This window comes from Pseudophryne corroboree, chromosome 6, assembly GCF_028390025.1.
Source record: "Pseudophryne corroboree isolate aPseCor3 chromosome 6, aPseCor3.hap2, whole genome shotgun sequence".
Classification (NCBI taxonomy): Eukaryota; Metazoa; Chordata; class Amphibia; order Anura; family Myobatrachidae; genus Pseudophryne; species Pseudophryne corroboree.
In genome coordinates, this window is record NC_086449.1 from 790,616,971 (window position 1) to 790,640,111 (window position 23,141).

Here is a 23,141-nt window from a genome sequence, read left to right on the forward strand (position 1 = left end):
TTACATTTTAGCTGCAACTTTGAAATCAGGCACTAGATGTCACTCCCCACCAACTTATAGCAGCAAGGTGAAGACGTAATATATTTCTCCATTGCTGTAGAAATATCGGCCATGATAGTTTTTGTTTTTCTGTTTCCTGGATCTTCAGTCATTGTGAATGCCTTATTTACTGGATAGAATATCATCTTCATCCTCAGTGAATTTAAGAAATGACCATCCTAAAACAGGATTATCAACAGAAGAGCAGGTTGGTCCATTTCTTTTTGCTACAAATGTCTTGGGATGTGGTCCTGAGTCAGCTGCATTATATTATCCCAGAGGAATCTAAGCACGGCACCTTTGTCGGACGTATTGCTCAGGATTTGGGACTGGAGATAGGTGAGATAAATTCCAGAATGTTACGTATTGTCTCTAGAGATGAGAAGGAATATTTCCAGGTAAATCTACAGAATGGGATCTTGTTTGTTAAAGACACAATAGACAGAGAAATGCTATGTCCAGTTATACAGTTCTGCATTATACCCATGCAGGTTATTGTAGATAAGCCTGTGCAGATGTATCGTGTAGATGTTGAAATAGAAGATATCAATGACAACAGTCCAGCTTTCTCCTCCAGTGTGAATACTCTAGTGATATCAGAATTAATACCTGCAGGCTCTCGTTTCCATGTAGTCGGAGCAGTTGATCCTGATCTGGGAACAAATTCTATTATCAATTATGAGCTCAGTGTAAGTGATTATTTTGCTTTAGATTTTCAAAAGTATATGAACCAAATCAGGTCAATAGAACTTGTGCTAAAGAAATCTCTGGATAGAGAAAAACAGTCTATTCACAATCTTATACTTACAGCTTATGATGGAGGAAAGCCAAGGTTAAGTGGCACAACACAAATTGTCATCACTGTGGAAGATTTCAATGATAATGCCCCAATGTTTGATCAGCCATTTTACCAAAGTAGTGTGATTGAAAATGCTGTTAAAGGGACATTTATTATGAAGTTGAATGCAACTGATTTAGATCAGGGTAAGAATGGGGACATATTATATAAATTCAGTAAAACAGCAAATGAAGACATGAGCAAAGTTTTTAGTTTAGACAAATATACAGGAGAAATTAAAGTGAAAGGAGAAGTTGATTTTGAAATAGCTAAAATGTTTGAAATTCAGATAGATGCTATTGACAATGGGGATCTTCAGCTTGTTGGACACTGTAAAGTTCTGGTGACTGTTATTGACATCAATGATAATCCTCCTGAGTTGACTGTAACTTCATTGTCTGTACCTGTTCCTGAAGACTCACCAAAAGGAACAACAGTTGCAATCATAAGTGTACATGACCTGGATTCAGGACTAAATGGAAAAGTTAATTGTAACATCAGGGAACATACACCTTTTAAAATAAATCCAGCATTTATGGGGGATTTTTCTTTGATTGTGAATGGACGACTGGACCGAGAAGTGCAAAGTGTTTATGAAGTTGTAATTACTGCTACAGATGAAGGTTCTCCAGCACTGTCAGTTTCAAAAACTCTTAAAGTTGACATAAGTGATGTAAATGACAATGCCCCACTTTTCCAGCAGTTTGTTGACACAATAATTATCAAGGAAAACAACCCACCAGGCTCTCATATCTACACAGCATCAGCATCTGATCCAGATATTGGCCAGAATTCTTTTATTACATTTTCAATCAGTGAAAACATAATTGATGGGATCCCCATGTCATCCTATGTTTCGATGAACCCAGAGAATGGAAAGTTATTTGCCTTAGTATCTTTTGACCATGAACAAGTTAAATATTTCCAATGTCACATAAAAGCCACTGATGCTGGACTGCCACCACTGAGCTCTAATTTGACCCTAAATATTTTCATTGAAGATATTAATGACAATGCACCTACATTTTCTCCACTTCACTCAACAGCATCAATTAAAACATCAAAGTCAGTGCCACCTGGTCACCTGATAACTAAAGTGAGAGCTGTAGATCTAGATTCTGGATACAATGCTTGGATGTCTTATAAAATTAAGGATCCAACTGGAAAAACACCATTTCTCATTTCTCAACAAACTGGAGAAATCAGTTTAAAAAGGTCATTTTCAGAGTCAGACAGTGATGAATACAGCCTCATAGTTGTAGTTCAGGACCATGGAGAACCAGTTATGACAGCGGTGACACAAATCCTCATTTCTTTGGTAGAATCGGGAGAGGAAATGCAGTTTGATAACTTTGAGTCAAAAAACCACAATGATGAATTTTCTGAAGCAAATGTTTACTTAGTTGTAGCCATTTGCGTAATCTCAAGTATATTTCTTATTGTCTTAATTGTCTTCACTGTTTTAAAATGGCAAAAATACAGAGATGAAGTCAGTGAACTAAAGGAAAATTACAAGATCTGTTCAAACACTGGAGGTAGCTGGATGTATTCTCAGCAAACTCAATACAGAGTATGTTCAAATTCACTCCAACCCAAAAATGACTTAATTGTCTTCACTCCAAATAGCTCTCAAACCCCAGGCACAGACAACCAACAAGGACCCATGCTAAACTCTACATATAAGGTAAGATAAATTATATTGCATTTGTAATCCTTACTCTCTAATTGATAAAAAAATAACACTCTGCAATGCATACTTAAAATGTTTTTGTTTTTCTTGCGATTGGTTATAAATATTTTACATTTGTCTGAAAGTTACTTTTATAGAATCTGATGTTTAAACACAGATAGGGTCCTTTATGACCCCCCACCTGCCTCCATGTGACTGAAAATTGGCATGCATAGAAAAGACTAGTGGCAATGGCTCAAGCTACCACAGAGCTAGTTCGTAGGAACCACTTCAATCTGCTTTGGATTTTTTTTAAAGACATTTGCCATTCAGCTCATTTATACATATTGCAGCTCAATACAGTGTTACTAATGCAATGTAAGGAATTGCAACTGTTTCATTAGTTTAGCATCCTGGAAGGTCGGATGCCGGCGGTCATGTGACCAATGCGGGAAACCTGAGATGCAAGCTACATAAGGTACTGGCCTTAACCGCTCAGCCAAGCAAGCCAAGTGTTGCAGCAATTACACCTATTGGGAATATGATGTGAAGCGTGTGCCTTATGCCCTGTAGGGTTTACAATACAATGTCATACAAAATCATCAATAGCGGCTTAGAGTGTAATGCAGCTGGGTGCCCTAACACAGGGGAGGGGAAGAGTGTGGAGCAACACATAAAGTGGATATGAACCTGAAATTATATCTCTTTCTGAAAAAGCTCTTGTGCGCTTTTACAATAGGATTCTTTACATCATGTTTATGGATGGCCCCGGTAAAGGGTTGAATACAATGTCCGAAGCGGGCTCAGCTTATGGTGGCATTGAATAAAAGTGAATGATGGTGAGGGAAGGTGAGGAGTCATACAGAAAAGTCTGTGGAATTGAATAGTAATGAGTGATGGTTGGGGGAGGTGCTGAAGCAAGCAGTGACTTCCACACAGTACATGAACAATAGTGGACGCACATTTCATTTACTGTCTGTTGAACAGGCTGCTACTGTATGGACAGTGATTCAGATGCATGACTCATGCTGGCTTTGGCTTGTGAGGAAGGGATCCAGTCAATGTCCAAATTTGTTTAGGATATTGTTAGAAAACACAGGACCCACACACCAAAAACAGGTCCCACACACTTAATGATTTAATTCTTTATTTATTCCTGTATTGATGATAAAACATAGTAATATATATATATAAAAATAGATTTACACAGTGACCTCATCCCCGTCCGGGCCTCAACCCTGAGACTCTGGCTACATAAGGTGCTGGTCTTAACCGCTTGGCCACGCAAGCCAGCCATAGCAGCATCGACACCTATTGGGAACATGATGTTAAGTGTGTGCCTTAGTATAGGATGTACAATACAATGTCATACATAGTCATCAATAGCGGGTTAGAGTGTAATGCAGCTGGGTGGCCTAACACAGGGGAGGAGCAGGGTGCAGAGCAACACACAAAGAGGCGCTGGGTATTTCACAACCTGAAATGATCTCTCTTTTTGAAAAACTTCCTGTGCATTATTTTACAGCAGGATTCTTTACATCAGGTAATGACAGTTTATGGATGGCCCCGACAAAGGGTTGAATACAATGTCTGAAGTAGGCATTGAATAGAAGTGAATGATAAAAAATAGTAATATATATATATATATATATATATATATATTACATAAGTAGATTTAGATAAGTAGATTTACACAGTAACCTTGGCCCTGTCCGGGCCTTGAACCCAAGACGCTGGCTACATAAGGTGCTGGCCTTAACTGCCTGGCCAAGCAAGCCAGCCATAGAAGCATCGACACCTATTTGGAATATGATGTTAAGCATGCACCTTACACCACAGGGTATACAATACAATGTCATACATAGTCATCAATAGCGGCCTAGAGGGTAATGCAGCTGGGTGGCCTAATGCAGGGGAGGGGGAGAGCAAGGAGCAACACATTGCTACATTGTTACATTGCTTACCTACCGTTATGTCACCTGAAATAGTTTCCTCCTCAGTAGTTTCCAGTATAGTGTCATTAATATTATATTTAACCTTTGGATTTTTTAGACTCAAGTGCATGATTTTGCATTTTTTGGCATAAAACTGTAATTGCCATGCTCTTGAACATTCCTCTAGTCTACCTAGAGCCTCTACAAAACCCACTACAAGGTCAATAGCGGTTTAGAGTCCAATGCAGCTTGGTGGCATACAGTAGAGTACTGTAACATAATGTAGAAATTAAGCTTGGGAGGAGGTGCTGGGCACAATGACTGTTTACACTGCCTGAATGTGATTGGCTGGCTTATCAGGGATCACTGTCCACTGACACAATCTGGTTTTCAGTACTGTTGTTTTTGTCCATGGAGCATTCTCCACCCAGCGGTTAAACTGTGAATTGCATGGTGTGGATTCACGCCATGCCATGACCTGCTGGTACCAAGACACCATGTCATGACCTGCTGGTGATGCCGCGCTCAAAGTAAAGATGCAAGAGGACACATCTGTAGCAAACCTTTCACATTTTGTTTTGAAATACAGTATTTGTGGTCTCAAGGCTCAATAGCTATTTATCTAGCTCCTCTGGCTCCTCTTGGTCTGTGTATGCACAGTGTCTGTGTGTGTGTACAGTGTGATCCTTGTTTTAGCTTTCTTTTGATTTTGTTGTATCCTCAGAATTAATCTTGAATTTTTCTTCTCAAAATTTCACCATAAACAGGTTAATAACACATTGTCTAATGGGAGTAAAAGGAGTATCCTACTAAGAGCTAAATTATCCCTGGTACAGTATCTGACACTAGCATAGGTTTACAGACTTAATTCAGCATGGATTGCAAAAGCAAAATCTTTCTCTAATGGACAAAACCATGAGCACTGCAGGTGGGGCAAATGTAACATGTGCAGAGAGAGCAGTCTCTAGGTGTGCCGCCACCAGCCAGAGATGCTCAACGCTGTTGCCTGCCAGAGAGATCCTCTGACACCCACCAGCCGGAGAGACCCACCACCTGCCACAATCAATAGCTGGCTCAGGCAGCGCTGTGCACTTTCGCGAGTGGCCCATGACCTATGGTGATTCATAGGTCACGCACGCCATGTCGCATTCCTGCCTGGAGTGCCTGCCCATCCATCCACTGGCCACTGCTGCTCCTCCATCCATGCTGCCTTCTCAATGTTACAGCTTCAGGTTATATATTTAAAATAAAAATGTATTTATGCAAGCAATGTTTGGAATCACTGGGGTGGAGGATGTGGGTGGCAGCAATTATTATTAGGGGCAGTGAGTGGAATTATAGGGGAAGTGTGTGGAATTCCTGTGGGGACAGTGTGTAGTGGAATTACTGGGAATTACTGGGAGAAAAGTGTGTGGCATAATTAAGGAATAGATATGTTTTACTGACAATCGGGATGCTGGCTTTCAGTATACCAACAGCGGCATCCCGTCTGTTTAATTACTGTGGGGGTCAATGTATTTTTTTCTTGTGGCACACTGATGATGTGCCTTGGCAATTTTAAAGACTTATCAGTGTGCTGCGAGTTGAAAAAAGTTGAAAATCAGTGGATTAGACCCTATCTGCTTTTTTCTTTTACATTTAACTCAATGGGTTGGGATTGGTAACATAACTGCATCCCATCCCAATCTACTCTCAGCTATTTCATCAGATGTGAGAATTATAGCCTCTAATTAGGTGAGATTTTAAATAGAGAGGAAAATGCTAAATGTAGAATAGCCCATATTTGCATGATAGCCAAACAAAGCTATTTTAAAAGGAAATATGTAAATTTTAATTTGTGGTAAAAGTTGGGCTTCTGACTTGACTTGCAATTGTAGTAGAAAATGACTCAGGTTGGCCTAGCAAACTGGTAATCAAAGAGTCCTACCTGTATCTACCTGTATCTACAGTAAAACGAGAAAAAAACAATTGCAAAATCAGGTGGCTCTGTATACAAAAACTCTAACAATAAAATATAATTGGAGTGTGTGGAATTATCAACTAGCACATAAGAGGTATATCGGCAGTGGCGTAAGTTTGTCCCAGTTGCCCGGAGGCAAGAAAAATATTGGTGCCCCCCTATAAATATATATATATATATATATATATATTTGCTCCTACATAGCATGCCTGCAGATTCTAACTACATGAAGCTACTACAAAACCGTTGCAACTAGGCAGATCTATGTAGGGGTCCAGCCACACACTACATAGATCTGCTCAGTCACTCACAATGCTGATCATTTCTCTGACAATTAATTTGGAAGTGTCATACCCAGGATTAGAAACCACAACCTATTACACTGGAAGCATGCACCTTACTGATGGTGATATCTGCTATTGCATAGGAAGTATGAGAATTCTAACTACATGAAGTTACTTGTAATTGTCAGAGAAACAACATCATATAGTTAGAATTCTCATGCTTCCTCAGTAAGGTGTCTGCTTCCAGTGTATCTATAATAAAGAGGGTGTGATTTGTAAGGTGTAGTGACTAGTGGGGAGGTCGAATACGGAAGAGATACCGGCTGCTGTCAATTAACTTATTTGTTTAATGTAGCTGAACGCATGGAACAAGAGGTGAGGTGCCCCCCTTCAAAGCAGGAGCCCGGCGGCAGCTGACTCCGTTGCCTCCCAGAGTTCTGCCTCTGTATATCGGTATATCATACCTGCAATCATACAGGCAACAAGAACTTTTAGAATTTTGGATAAAGGATACTCAACCTGTAACAGGATAAAATTTTGGTTCACTCCTTGGACCTTTGTCAAAATAAATAAATAGGACACTCTGCCCCCATATATACCCCAACAATAATTCAATCCACACCCCCAATCACTGTGCATACCACTATCACACAAAGAAGCACACCTAAAATGATGCATGGCCTACATCACAAAACTTACCTGGAAATACTTAAATATCTTAAAATGTATAGTTTGGAGCAGAGAATGGAAAGGGGGGGGGGGGCACATAATAGAAAATTTCAAATAAATCAAGAGTACAGGAGGGAGACATTTAAAAAAAAGAGTAATGATAGAACATGGAGACATGCACTGAAATGGGAAGTAGGTTCAGGGAAACCTTTAGGAAAAATGACTTCATAGAAAAGGTAGTGGACAAGTAGAACAGCCTCCCAGCATAGGTGGTAGAGGCTAAGACAGTAGAGCAATTTAAACATGCATGGTATAGATATAAGTTTATCCTTACAAAGAAATAAGGATCAAATAGGGTGAGAGGTAACAATATGGTTAAAAAAAGGACATACTAGATAGGCCAAGTGGTTCCTATTGCCGGCAAATTCTGTTTCATTAACTGATTAGGTAGATACACCCATCACAGTTAAAAAACATACAAAAAAACACAGTGTTCATATAAATTTACAAACAACTATAGATTAAATACCAAAAGCAGCGAGGTTATGCAGCAGCACTAATTACAGTATAATGTGTCATGCAGGCACGACAAGTAATGTAATGTTAAACAGTTGTGTGTAAAAATCCTGTTCAAGCAAATTAAATCCTGCTACAGACCATGATATTATTATAGTTAGTACTCACAATGCTGACATTGGCAGGCTACTTTAGTACTGTAGCTGCCATCCAGTCCCAGAAAGAGGAGCGTACACCACACAGTCAGAGGCCACATATAGATCCGCTATTCGGTCCAAAGCAGGATGCAAACAGACAGTCTGTAAGCAACCACCACATTCTGCTTGACAGTGTCTGCCTCATGGGACTTGTAAGTACTAATTATACTGATATTGCTACTCACGGGCCACACCTTTTCCTACCCTCACAGCGGCAAGCCTATTATGATAAGACACAGACTATACTGTTTGATGGCCCTTCTGAGACAGGATGGCAAACCACCATAGCTCTATCCATCAAGCCCTCTCAACAGTGACATCTGACAAGCCAGTGACCACCTATTTCCAACATTCTAGGCATCAAGTGTTATCCTTACAATGTTGTATCATTGATTAGGTCCCCAAGCCCTCGAGAGTAGGAGATAGGGAATTAATTCTGTGCAATAAAGAAGCACGATGGATCTATTCCCTTGATGGTGGCCCCAAGGGGCTTGAATGATTATCACCTACTAAATATACTTCTGAAATAGTGCTTGCCTTGCCTTAGATAGGCAATTATTATTTTTTGTGTTTTTTTCTTTTCTCTATTTCTTTGCACTTAACTTTTGATGTAATTGGATTGGGGTATATATATATATATATATATGTATATACATACACAGTATATATGCAGTATCACGTTTTGTGATCACTTGCTGGGGCCACATCCAATGTGGAAAGGACTCACTCAATGGGTCATTCCAATATTAAAAAAAAAAAAAATGGGATAACTCACCAGTCTTCATATATAGAAAATTTACTGATCAGACCATCATCAAAGTACAGATTTCATCAACGTTTCGGTCCAATGTATATATATATATATATATACTGTATATATATATATATATATATAAACTTTATTAAATAATAAAGTTTATTGATAGGCTCTGATGGTGCCTAGTAATGGCATCATTGCCCTGCTACTGCACTCCATTCAGTATTATTGAATGTGTCCTGCCCACAGAGGACTGCTGTTAGGTGTTGGATGTATACATAGATACTTGTGGTGATTGCATTAACTGGTGAGCACCCTTATTGTCTTATTTGGGTGTTTATGCAGCCCTTCTGGTCTTGGGTGGAATGCATGGCACTTCTGGTCTGGAGTTCGAGGCTTGTTTGGCACATGGGGATTGTTGCTACTTCAGGGAACACCAGGTAAGGTGACTTAATACTATGCTGCTTTGATTTACGTTATTACTGCTATGAAGCTTTGATGCTTGTCTTGAAAAAGGTCAGGATTGACTGAAACATTGACAGTATGATCTGAAGTTATGTAAGCAATAAAACATTTTCACAATGCTCTGGTGAGTGCCCTTTCTACTATATTTATATTTCTCTGGATACTTTTGAGGTTGCAGCTGGGAGCCCCCCTAATTACTTACCTGGATGAGTGTGGACTGTGTATAATATATACTGTACATACAATATATATATATATATATATATATATATAAAACAGGAGGGGGGAGATCGGTGCGCTCGTCCTAATTTATATATGGTTCTTAGTACATACAGTTCGTTAGTAGTCCTATGTCCTATTCCTGTTCCCAGAATACACAGGGTAGGTTAGAGATTTACACAACTAGTTCCAATTGGCCTGTAATCAACACCCTCCACGTAGTACGGGCGGCAGCTCAATTCTTCAAAATCACCACTAGGTATAAGTGGTTTAAGGAAAATATGAAACAACGGGAAGAACAAACAAGCGCCTTTGGTGTAGTAATTCTTAGAAGTGATTGTCACATGCAAAAGTAAACTTGCGTACCGTGTTACGGCTTGACATATAGTACATCAATCTCTCTTCCTTCTGGATTCTGCAACCTCAGGATCTATATATACACTGAAAAATATATAGACGTTCACTTCATAGCATAGTAGTCAGATCACCAGCGAGGATATTTCACAAGTATTGTATAAATTGCATGAGTACCAAATACAGAAATATATCATACGTATCGTTAATAATCACTCATCCTGGTGTTTGTTTGCAGGAACGCCCATTCAATATATAGAACCTTCTTCAATGTTACATACACTGAAAAATATAGACATTCACTACATAGCGTAGTAATCGGATCATCAGGAGATCTCCTGATGAAGCTGTGTCAAGGCGAAACGCGTTGAGAGACTGACCAGACAACCTACCTAATTCATACCCACTAATGAGCTAAGCTTTTTTTTTATACTTTATGTATTAATATTTTTTTTTTTTTACTTTTTATAAAAACGTTGAGAAGCTTCCATGTATTGAATGCGCGTTCCTGCTAAATGAATACCAGGATGAGTAATCAATAACGATACGCATTATTATATTTTTATATTTGGTACGCGTGCAATCTATACAATATCTGTGAAATTTCCTCGCTGGTCATCCGATTACTACGCTATGTAGCGAATGTCTATATTTTTCAGTGTATGTAACGTTGAAGAAGGTTCTATATATTGAATGGGCATTCCTGCAAAGGAACACCAAGATGAGTGATTATTAATGATACGTATTATATATTTCTGCATTTGGTACTCATGCAATTTATACAATACTTGTGAAATATCCTCGCTGGTGATCTGACTACTACGCTATGTAGCGAATGTCTATATATTTTTCAGTGTATATATAGATCCTGAGGTTGCAGAATCCAGAAGGAAGAGAGATTGATGTACTATATGTCAAGCCGTAACACGGTACGCAAGTTTACTTTTGCGTGTGACGATCACTTCTAAGAATTACTACACCATAGGCGCTTGTTTGTTCTTCCCGTTCTTTTATATATATATATATATATATATATATATAATTAATTGGTCTGTTTGTTTGTTTGTCTGTGTGGTTATCATACCTTGCACCAATTGGGGTAAAACCAACGCGGGTGGTCCAGTTGGATCCTGGCCAGGTTTTAGGGGGGGGTTAGGGTCCCAGTCAGAGCTCTTGTTGGTGTACGCTGGGCAGAACTTTGACCCAGGGAGCCTGTTCTGGGCCTTCCATTGGATGTATTTGGATGACAACTTGAATGACCTGTAATAACTGACAGAAATAACCCTAATTCAATGACCTGAAATGACTAACTGAAATAACTACAAATCAATGAATTAAAATAACCGACAGAAATTGAGCTGGGAAAACAAAAAATATTTTGTTCCCAAAAGCCTTGGAATAGCAACATTGATAACAGATAGAAAACTGTAAACCCACTTCGCAATGTAAAAGTGATTATTAAATGAAACAGAATGGAAAACTGGGGATTAGGGCTACTGGCGACATCCGAGAAAACAAAAAAGTAACACTGGACAGCCACCTCATGTGTTAGAATAGCTGATAACTATTTTTAAAATGTTGACAGTTACATCTAACTCACTGATAACTTAATAACTTGCTGGGTACTTCAGCTAATTTTTTATATATATATATATATATACAATTCCTTCGGCAGCACTCCCAGTCTCAGAGTATATCGGTCCGGTGCCCTCCTGACCCGTATGGCAACGGGTATAACGTAGTGTACATTCGGCGGCACTCCGGTACAAAGAAGCATACAAGCAGGTTAATAGAAAACAACGGACGAAGTTAATAAAAACTTCGAAACGTTGTTTTCTATTAACCTGCTTGTATGCTTCTTTGTACCGGAGTGCCGCCGAATGTACACTATATATATATATATATATATTTATATATATACACAGATGGAGCCTCACTCATCTAGCCTTCTCTGGTGCGCCATGGTGCATAAGCCTTTCATCTATTGTTCACAGATGCAATACAATACAGCATACAGCGAGAACAATACAGCAGGGGATTAATTCAGTACAGCAGGGGATTAAGTCTGACAGCACTGGCTCACTTAATCCTATTAAATGGATAGATGAGCATGGCTCCATCTGTATATACAATATATATATATATATATACACAGGAAACCACCACATTCACCATACCCAGGAATGGGGTGCATACCTGAACTCACCGCCCCCCCCCCCCCACCAGTGGTGCAGTGGCCTGTGACCACATTTCTTAAATAATATTATACTGAGAGCCCAGCAAGCAAATTAGTAATCTCATTTACCTTAATACATCAGTACATATTTGTGTATATATTGACAAAGGTCCGTGTGGGGACCAAAATGTCGATATCTGATATCCTGTGAACATATTCATGTTTGAATAAAACTTTCTGCTTATCTACACGTCTGGTGAGTGCACCCCTACCTGGTTTTTGTGTTTATGTATCTCACTATGAGCTTCTAACATGGGTAGCTAACCCAACTGGATTTGAAACAATTTTGTAAGAATGCACAATAAAACCTGAGCTACAGAGCGCACAGAAAAGTGTGTATCCCCACACACCACAAAGACAAGTGGAAGAAAAAGGATTTTGTGCACAAACCCGAGCGCCCATCAGGTATCACATTACAAAAATAGATTCATACATATAAATAGCAGATAAATAAAACAATCACCATAAAATTATGTAAATGTCCTCAATGAATGCAGGAGGTGGATGTATGAATAATCTTTCTTAAAGCAGCGTCTCTCCAATAATCGGTTTAGGAACCCTTAAGTAAACCTGTAAAATACATGTCTCTTTTCCCCACAATGGATGAGGAAAAAGGAGACACTAAAAAGCACAGACCATAGTGTAGCAATGTTTAAAAAGGAAAAATATCTAATGCTACAGATTGCACTTACAAACAACATGAATAAAAACAGCATATCACATAAATCTCCATTGGAAAACACAGCTTGTATCACCCATGGGGGATCCCGATTCCACAGATGACCTTTAAGTGGATGATTTCACAGCTTAGATTCCATTCAGGATAACACTGCCCCACAGAGAGATGTGCTAGTCCAGGAGTTCACCACACATAAAAAATGGGAGCCACACTTAATGCGTTTCAGACGTATCGTCCTTCATCATAAGCGTGGTTCCATGGCTCAAAGGGTCCATTTTTAAAACTCCACTAAAGGGTTTCCAGGTGGGATCCATCGCCGCTAATCGGCGCTTGTGTGGGGAACTCCTGGACTGGCACATCTCTCTGTTGGGCAGTGTTATTCTGAATGGAATCTAAGCTGTGAAACCATCCACTTAAAGGTCACCTGTGGAATCGGGATCCCCCTGGGTGATACAAGCTGTGTTGTCCAATGGAGTTTTATGTGATATGTTGTTTTTATTCATGTTATTTGTAAGTGCAATCTGTAGCATTAAATATTTTTCCTTTTTAGTCATTGCTACACTATGGTCTGCGCTTTTTAATGCCTTCTTTTTCCTCATCCATTGTGGGGAAAAGAGGCACATATTTTACAGGTTTACTAAAGCGTTCCTAAACCGATTATTGGAGAGACGCTGCTTTAAGAAAGATTATTCATCCATCCACCTCCTGCATTCATTGAGGACTTTTACATCATTTTATGGTGTGAGTGTGGACAATCCGGATTTTAATATATACTATATACATATATATATATATATATATATATATATATATGCTGTGGCATGACTTGATAGTGCCAAACATCTTTATGTGCGACTTTTTCCAACACAATGTAAATGGGATGCACAAGCAGCTTATGTTCATTAAATTATATGTGGCATACCTATATTCACTGTGTGACTGTGGCTGTATCTATATCCTAGATAACACTCTAATGTACCATTTTGTGTACAGATGCACAGAGAATATAGGCATGCTGCATGTCATTTTAATTAGCAGAGTCTGCTTATTCATGTTATTCACATAGCAATGCATTTTCAGCATAAAAGACACCCAACAGAGTTGCACATGACCTTTCAGCTCACTCACGCCAGGAATCACTAGCTACGTGGCACATTGAGGCAAGATGTATGAGGGTACATCTGTAAGTCCCTTTTATGAAGCAAAAAGGTATTCAGATACATTATTGTGCAAACCATGATCCTCACTGTTTAGTTCAACTGGACTCCCAGGTGTAGGAGGATGACCAGGTGTGCATAAGAGCTGTACATTGGCAGCTCCAAATGAGGAAATTACCCTAGATGATCCAGACTGCCAAATGAAGACAACCTGGTCAGGCTTGTGTTAGCTGAAGTTGTAATCATTGATTGACAGTGTATTTGCTAATCATCAAACGTGACACTGCAAGTTTGTCACTTTAGGGAAGTAAACAGAACAGGAAATGGATCTCTAAGGAAGAAAGTGAAATGGTCAGAGGAATCATGATCTAGACCAGGCATTCCCAACTACGGCCCTCAAGGCACACTAAGAGTACAGGTTTTTGTGATATCCAGGCTTCAGCACAGGTGACTTAATTAGTAGCTCAGTTATTTTGCTTTAACCATCTGTGCTGCAGCCTGGATATCACTAAAACCTGCACTGTTGGTGTGCCTTGAGGACCGTGGTTGGGAATGCCTGATCTAGACAAATAAAAAGTATCTAAACTAAACTAAAAAACCTGTACAGATCAGAGTGCTTTATTGAACAGTTAAAAATACTAATTGTTCCATCATGCATTTACAAAAGTAAGCTCAATGCTAATCTCTACTTAATGGTACCAAGTGATTGACTTCATGACAAGATGCAGCAATTTTTTTTCTAAAGTGTGTGTTCCATCCAATAATTTGATCAGCATATTTACTATATGTACATTTATAGGATTTTGTGGACCGATGCCTTTAACAATGGTTTCCTAAGTAATTTCATTGTAAAAGACTGATGATGAATATTTCCTGCACAATTCCAACATTGGAAGATTCAATAGTCCACATACACTGTAGATGCATATGGTGGTGCAACTCTATATTAAGTCTATATATTATTAGTAACTCTGCAATTGATATCATACTAGAGCAAGAAGTTTGTTCACTTAATTTGAGATGGCTTGGACCCAGTGCATCAATATTAAATTGCAAAAGACTATAACAATTGATGCAAAGCTATTTAACATACCGTATTGTAGTAAAGTGAAAAAGCACATTTTATAAAAGGCTATTGAAGACAAGCATTCAACTTAACTTTGCATTTTCAAATACTTGATTGAATGTGTAAAATTAAACCAACATCACATGTTTAATCATACATACTACTGAAATAAAAATAATAATCAATTGAAAGCCAACATATAAATAATTTCTAAAATTTGATCATATTTTGTTATTCATTATAAGTTTAGAAAATTGCTTTTTTAACAAAGAAATCACAATTTAAAATATTTGTACTTACATTAGAGCTGTTCTAGTTGCAATATCAATATTCAACACTAGATGACACTACACACCAAGTTATAGCACTAAGTATAAGAAGAAATACACTTCTCCATTGTTAACGACTGAGCATCTTGCTGTAGGGATGTCGGCCATGATATTCTTTTTTTCCAAGCTGTGAACCTTCAGAGAGAGAGTGAATGCCTTGTTTACTAGAGAAGTTATCACCTTCACCATCATATAAATCAAGATATGTCCAGTCTAAAACAGGATTGTCCAGCAAAGATATATTTGGTCCATTTCTTATTGCTGCAAATGTCCTGGGATGTGGTCCTGAGTCAGCTGCATTATATCATTCCGGAGGAATCCAAGCACGGCACATTTGTCGGAAGAATTGCTCAGGACCTGGGACTGGAGATAGGTGAGATTAATTCCAGAATGTTACGTATTGTCTCTAGAGATGAGAAGGAATATTTCCAGGTTAATCTGCAGAATGGAATCTTGTTTGTTAAAGACACATTAGATAGAGAACTCCTGTGTCAAAATACACCCTTCTGCATTATTCCCCTGCAGGTTATTGTAGATAAGCCTGTGCAGATATATCGTGTTGATGTAGAAATAGAAGATATAAATGACAATAGCCCAGCTTTCTTCTCCAGTGTGAATAAGATAGTAATGTCAGAGCTCAGACCAGCAGGATCTCGTTTCCCTCTAGAAGGAGCAGTTGATGCAGATCTAGCAACAAATTCTGTAACAAATTATGAGATCAGTGCAAGTGATTATTTTGCTTTGGATTTTGAAAAATATATGAATGAAATTAGATCCTTAGAACTTGTGCTGAAGAAATCCCTAGACAGAGAAAAACAGTCCGCTCACAACCTCACTCTTACAGCTTACGATGGAGGTAAACCAAGACTAAGTGGCACAACACAAATTGTCATCTTTGTTGAAGATGTTAATGATAACGCACCCTCTTTTAGTCAACCATTGTACCAGTGCAGTGTGACCGAAAATGCTGTCAAAGGAACATTGGTGATTAAACTGAATGCCACAGATATGGATGAAGGGAAAAATGGGGAAATATTCTATGAATTTAGCAAAATGGTAAAAGTAGATGTAAGAAATGTTTTCAACCTAGACAAGCTCACAGGAGAAATCCGAGTGAAAGATGAAATAGACTTTGAAACAACAAATATGTATAAAATTCAGGTTGATGCTATTGATAATGGAGATATTCAGATGGTTGGACATTGTAAAGTTGTAGTGACTGTTGTTGATGTCAATGACAATCCTCCTGAGATGACAGTGATATCACTCTCAGTTCCTGTTCCAGAGGACTCACCACAAGGAACAACAGTTGCTCTTATTAATGTACATGATAAAGACTCAGGTTCACATGGAAAAGTTGTTTGTTTTATTTCTGAAAATACACCCTTCAAAATAAACCCAGCATTTACAGGGGATTTTTCTTTGACTGTGAATGGAAAACTAGATCGAGAAACAAAATCTCAATATGAAGTTGTTATTACTGCGAGAGATGAGGGATTACCACCTCTGTCAGTTTCAAAAACTCTTAAAGTTGACATAAGTGATATCAATGACAATGCTCCTCAATTTATACAGCCTGTTGATATAATCTTTATCAGGGAAAACAACCCACCAGGTTCCCATGTCTACACAGCATCAGCCTCAGATCCAGATATCAGCCAAAATTCCTTCATCACATACTCAATCAGTGACAGCACCATTGATGGAATACCCATATCATCATACATCTCCATCAATCCCGAGAATGGGAAGGTGTTTGCTTTATTATCCTTTGATCATGAACAAGTTAACTATTTTCAGTGTCACATAAAAGCCATAGATGCTGGTCTACATCCACTCAGCTCTAACCTTACTCTAAATATTTTCATTGAAGATATTAATGACAATGCACCCACATTTTCACCACTTTATTCTGAAGTCACAATCAAAGCTGCAAAATCGGCCCAACCTGGATATCTTGTAACCAAAGTGAAAGCTATAGATTTAGACTCTGGATACAATGCGTGGATGTCCTACAATTTTAAGGAACCATCAGGAAAAACACCATTTGTAATTTCTCAACAAACCGGAGATATCAGTCTAAAACGTCCATTTACAGATTCCGATAATGAAGAATACAGACTGGTGGTGGTGGCTCAAGACCATGGAGAACCATTTATGACAGCTGTGACACAAATCATTATCTCATTGGTGGAATCTGAAGAAGAGATGATGTTTGATAATTATGAGTTAAAAAGTAATAGTGATGAGATCTCTGATGCTAACGTCTACTTGGTGGTTGCTATCTGCATCATTTCAAGTATTTTTCTTATCACTTTAATTGTTTTTACTGTTTTAAGATGGCAAAAATACAGAGATGAAGTCGATGAATTGAAGGAAAATTACAAAATCTGTTCCAACACTGGAGGTAGCTGGATGTATTCCCAGCAAACCCAATACAGAGTATGTTCAAACTCACTCCAAGGAAAAAATGACTTAATTGTCCTAACTCCAAATAATCCTCAAATTCCAGGTATTGATGGTCATGCAAACCAATATAAGGTAGGAGAAATTAAGTTTAAAAAACAAAATCATTAAAGTTATTGATGAGCCCATTTTGATCTGTCTTGCATTGCATTTTATGTATGGCAACAAGTTGCAGCATACAGAAGGATCTTTCAGGAAATCACAACAGGTTTATATATATATATATATATATATATGTACTGTATATATATATATAAATTTGTCATACAAGAAGGAATATTGATTTAACATAAAAAGGTTTTGAAAATGGTGTCAAATTAAAATACACATTTTTTAAAATAATATGATGAATGAATTTTTATTACATTAAAAAATGACTGATTCATAAAAAGATTAACAACCAAACAAGCAAAAATAAAAATATATGTCATATTTATACAGTACTGTATGTCATATTTAAAATGTTATCTTTTTTAAATAGTGTTGGCTCTCCAAAAATTACATTGTGTATGAAAATTAAGCCAATTATAATTTTAGCTAACTTCACTACTGAAATAGTTTGGCCTTTTATGACCAGAATATATATTCTTTTTAGATGTGAGTGTGTTTCAAGGAGAATAACTTTAGATGGTCCAGAAACAAAGGTTTATAATTTAGTTTTATTATAACTTTTTTGTTCCCTAGAAGGCTCATAGATATTGCACATCAATGCAATATGTATGTTGGTATGTGGTAGGAATAGTTGTTCTGTTGATGGTGTTGTTTTGTAGGTATACTGTATAGAGGTGGCTCCTACATTTTAGGAGGAGTGGGCAGTTCCTGGGGAGAGAAGAGAACCGCTGCTGCCTCCGGCCAGGTCCCATGTACATACATGCGCAGTCAAGTGGCAAACTCCCGCCTTCTAAGGACTGTATCAGCTGCAGTCCATAAAAGCCGGGGTTTGCACATGCACAGTCAAGCCGCCGCATGAATGAGAATGCGCTGATCGCTATCAGGCAATCGCACCCGATCTGGCAGTCCCAGAGGGAGGAGACACCTACCAATGGGACTTCCTCTACTGGGGTTGATTGGCAGGTAGGATTTCTAATAGAAGTCATAACTGCCAGTCACTCTGTAGCCAGTGCAGTCACAGACTGCAACTGGCTCACTCCCTGTAGTGGTGGATTTTACTGGGGAACTGCAGTCCTGTGTAGGACAGTTATGAAAAATTTGAACATGTCATGGAGAATGTGTGACAAGATTTTTTTGGGCTGGGAGTATGCCAGGGCAGAGTTTCCCAAACTCATCCAAGTAATTCAGAGTTTCCCAAATTCTGCCATTGCAGTACAGGTTTTAAGCAGGGATGTGCGGCGAGCTAAATGGCTCAGGAGACACTGGCTAGCACCAGAGCTAGGTTTACATGCAATATATGAGCCAAAGTGTATATCTGGGCATTATACACAGGTACAGCAGTATAAACTCCTGGAAATTTGGTGAGTTTTGATCAGAGATGTGCGGAAAAGATAAGCAGGTGAGGCACTGCCTCACCTGCCATAGACTTTTTACTCCAGAGTTTTGGCTATAAAAATGATTAGAATAATGCAAACAAGATATTTCAAACATATTCTTTGTATTTTTCATATACTTTATACAGTCACAACTCTGGCACAAACGTTAGTATGACAGGAAAGGCTCTGCCTCATCCCACCGCACATCACTGGTTTTAAGGCTATCCATGCTTGAGTCCAGATTGTTAAATCAACTTGACTGGGGTGTTACATTTCCTGTGCTCAAGCATGGATATTCTTAAAACCTGGACCGTTTGGGAAACTCTTTGCCAGGGGGAAAGACATGAACAATTTTTAAAGTCTTTTTGAACTTTTTTGAACATTTTGAATAAACTTACTTGGATGAGCATCAAAATCAAAATAAACAATAAACATAAATTTTGTACATAGTTCTACACTCTTTATAATTGGATAATTTTCTCAATCACCTCCTAGGTGAATAACTTTATACCTTGTGTATATGAATAAAAACAAACAACCAAGTATAGTACTGTAAATCATTTTAGACAAAATTAAACCCCCCAACAACATTGCATTGGAAGGGCTTCTGATTATGGCTAGCATTGCTCAAAGAGGTGACCTTAGTTACTTTGAAAGAGGTGAGTTTGACTGGGCCTTTGGAAGCCAAGACTGCAATGGTATATGAACAATGGTGTCTACATTCAACATAGTACTGCAATGGATATATACAGTATATCATCAGCAAATGTCAACAGGGCAGAAAGATGCATGCTCCAAGATCATATTACTGTGGCCAGTTTCAACAAAACAGTCTGTTGAGAACTTTACAAAGCAGGATCTCATAGCTGGGTTTTAATGCATATATTAATAATAATTCCTGGTAATACATGTTTTTGAGTACACTGCTGCAAATAAAATAGAATGAACTCTAGTGTGCATCTGTCCATGTGATAGGACTCATAGAATGCAAGATCCACTGGACTAGGACTTACAGTATGTTCATCCACATAGCACTCCAAATAGTATTATGAGTATCCTAATTATATTATCCAAGTGCCTTGTCTGTCTTAGATACCAGATCTGAACCCAACTGAGCATTTCTAGAATATTGTGGAATGATGCATGAGACTGCATTTTCCACAATCATCAATCATTCTTGACTTGAGTAACATTAATTTGGAAAAATTATGCTGCGTCTATCTGAATTTCAGACTATGGGGCATATTCAATTATCTTAATTAATTTGACCACTTAAATCAACATGGTTATTGCACCCATTTTTTAATACTGACCATTTTTTAATTACCATGGCTAAGTGTGCTCCTGATATGGTATCATGGTATTTAAAGGAAATCTAAAAAATTCAAAGAAAATGTAAAAAAAAGGGGAACAGCCTGTACCCACAAAATATATAAAAATTATTTGGCAACAGCAATAATGGTTCAAAAATGATACAAAGCAAACTTTTTTGTTTAAAGACACACAAGAAATTATTATTTTTTGTTTAAAAGGGTGTTTTTTGGGGGGTAATTTGAGGCCATTTAAAATAAAAAATAGAAAAATACAAAAAAACTATTATTTTTAATTTAAATGAAACCTTTAATCAAATTTGGGATACATAACCTCATGTAAAAGTTGATTTGTGGGTAATGTGAGGCTTTTTTGAAACAACAATAATGACATGTAGTTATAGGATCATTTAGGCTAATTGAAAACTTTCAATTGCCTAATTAGTCAATGGTGGTGGAGATGTCCAAGGGTTTCTGAAGGGATTCCTGACATTTGTTGCTTAAAATAGGGATTTTTCCCTGCTGGGAGGCTGCAGGACAAATAAAACCTGTGTTACTCTAATTCCAATTGAAATTAACGCGACTGTATTTCTCCCCAGCAATCGAATTAAAAAAACAAAACCTTGTGGCTGTGGGAAAACCCATGCACTGCAATGTTTTTAAAAATATTGCCTGCAATTAAATATGCCCCTATATGTCTTTTACAGTTGAAAATGATTAGCAGAATAATTTGATATTTGTGAGAAATGAGAATGATGATTAAATGTATAGATTTTACTGAGGGTAGGGCAAACATTTGAACCAAAGTGAGTACAGTAAATTCTGAAAACTGTTTTCCCTTTCCTATCATGTTTGCTATAACTATACATGACTGTCTGATACACTTATTTAGTAGCACCATTTTAGCACAAAACAAAAATGAAAAAACATTGTTGTTGGTTGAGGTTAAAATGAACTAACAGTGTGAGTAAATATTAATATAATGCTCACTTACTATATACTTCAATGCATGCAGCCAATATTAGAAGAATTCTAAAACTTACCATATTATTTACATCAATTCTATTTATTAAAAATTGTTGAGATTATCACACATAATAGATTACTTTAATGCAGTTTGACACAGAGGTGACACCCGGTGCGCACCCTTAATATGCCAGCGCACAGGAGGCACGCTCGCGGCAAAAAGGGGCGTGGTTGCAAAGAAAGGGGGCATGGCCTCACAGGTTGTCACTACTGGGGCGTGCCCAGCATCTCTGGAGATGCAGGGCTTTACTGGGCTGTCCCCGGAGACTGTCTGTAGCGCTATTGGCTCCTCTTCTATGATAGAAACTGGGTGCTGTAGCAGAATTTCACACTGCGGCACCTGGCTCCTGTCATTGTGGAGGAGCCCACAGATTGGTGCCACCCCTTTTAGGCATCACACCCAGGTGCGGGCCGCACCTGGCTTGTGACGCCACTGGTTTGACATACAAAACAGGAAGCAAGGAATCATATTAAGGGTCTAACAAACTGTCTAACTTTGTGTTACACTGGAGCTCTACTTATGATATGAAATAAGATTAGGGTCAAAATGAATTATAGAAGAATGGTAAAGTACCTTGCACCTCATGATCGGTTTCACTTTCATTAAGTTCTGATTTACTGCAATACAGTGAATTTAATTTTTTTTCATGTGGCCAATGGAGGCACTTTATGTATGAAAGTTCCTTGAATTTATGATGTCTGGAAAAGCCAATAAACCTACAGTATCAGTATGTCTTTGGATAATAAGACATTTATGGGGTTATATATGGTATGGTACTGTATGCAGATGGCCATCAGAGATAGCTATACTATAGATCAGCTCTGTGGATTACAATATAAGGCAGCTAATAAAGTTTGAAGGCAGTGGGAAAGGGCAGTGTTGTAGCGAGGAGTGACATTAAACCAAGGTCAGAGTTTTTATTTAAGGTTTAGTGAATGCCGTCTCAGTTTAGTTGCTACACAAAGTGAGTTCAATTGTCATTAATGTTGCCACCTTTGCAACTTATGTGGTGCTCTCCATTTTTGCTTGGTGACAGCAGCTATGAGCTCAACTCTTGTGAACATGGCATACTGTACTTGCCAACTCTCCCTGATTGTCAGGAAGGATCCCTGAAACAGTAGCAATCCCCCTGACTCACTGAAGAGCCTAGAAATCTCCATGATTGAACGTTACCCCCATTATGTAGCTATTATATTCTTGGGTGAAAACAATCTAAGATATATATTGTATATTCAAGTGGGATCATCAGTGCCATTTCCCTGCATTGGTTATAAGGCACAATGGGGCAGATATATTAAGCCTGGAGAAGTGATAAAGCAGTGATAAGTGGAAGGTGATAATGCACCAGCCAATCATTACAGATTTGAAAAATGACAGTTAGGAGCTGATTGGTTAGTGCATTATCACCTTCCACTTGTCACTTTTGCATTTTTAAATAAGGTTTCACATGGCCACTTACTGTATATGGAACCTCTTGTAACAC

At 38.2% G+C, this 23,141-nt stretch overlaps 1 protein-coding gene and 1 long non-coding RNA gene across 4 annotated transcripts in view; one reads left to right on the forward strand and one right to left on the reverse strand.

Annotated features, from left to right (window-relative positions):
- LOC134933536 (protocadherin alpha-C2-like) overlaps positions 1–23,141 on the forward strand; it is a 349,525-nt gene that overhangs the window by 21,943 nt on the left and 304,441 nt on the right. The window contains exon 1 of one of the 3 annotated variants that reach the window (XM_063928798.1): positions 123–2,561. The exons of 1 other annotated variant lie outside the window; for it this stretch is intronic. In XM_063928798.1, coding sequence (XP_063784868.1) covers positions 210–2,561 — 2,352 coding nt within the window. In that variant the 5' untranslated portion in view covers positions 123–209. Of the gene's footprint in view, positions 1–122; positions 2,562–15,484; positions 17,910–23,141 lie in introns of those variants that run through there. One more of the 3 variants, XM_063928801.1, reaches the window with a different exon arrangement.
- Positions 1–23,141, reverse strand: part of LOC134933539 (uncharacterized) — a 26,061-nt gene continuing 2,920 nt past the window's right edge. The window contains exons 2-3 of the long non-coding RNA XR_010179726.1: positions 15,340–16,068; positions 1–692 (exon numbers count right to left, since the gene is read on the reverse strand). This is a non-coding gene — a long non-coding RNA (uncharacterized LOC134933539). The remainder of the gene's footprint in view (positions 693–15,339; positions 16,069–23,141) is intronic.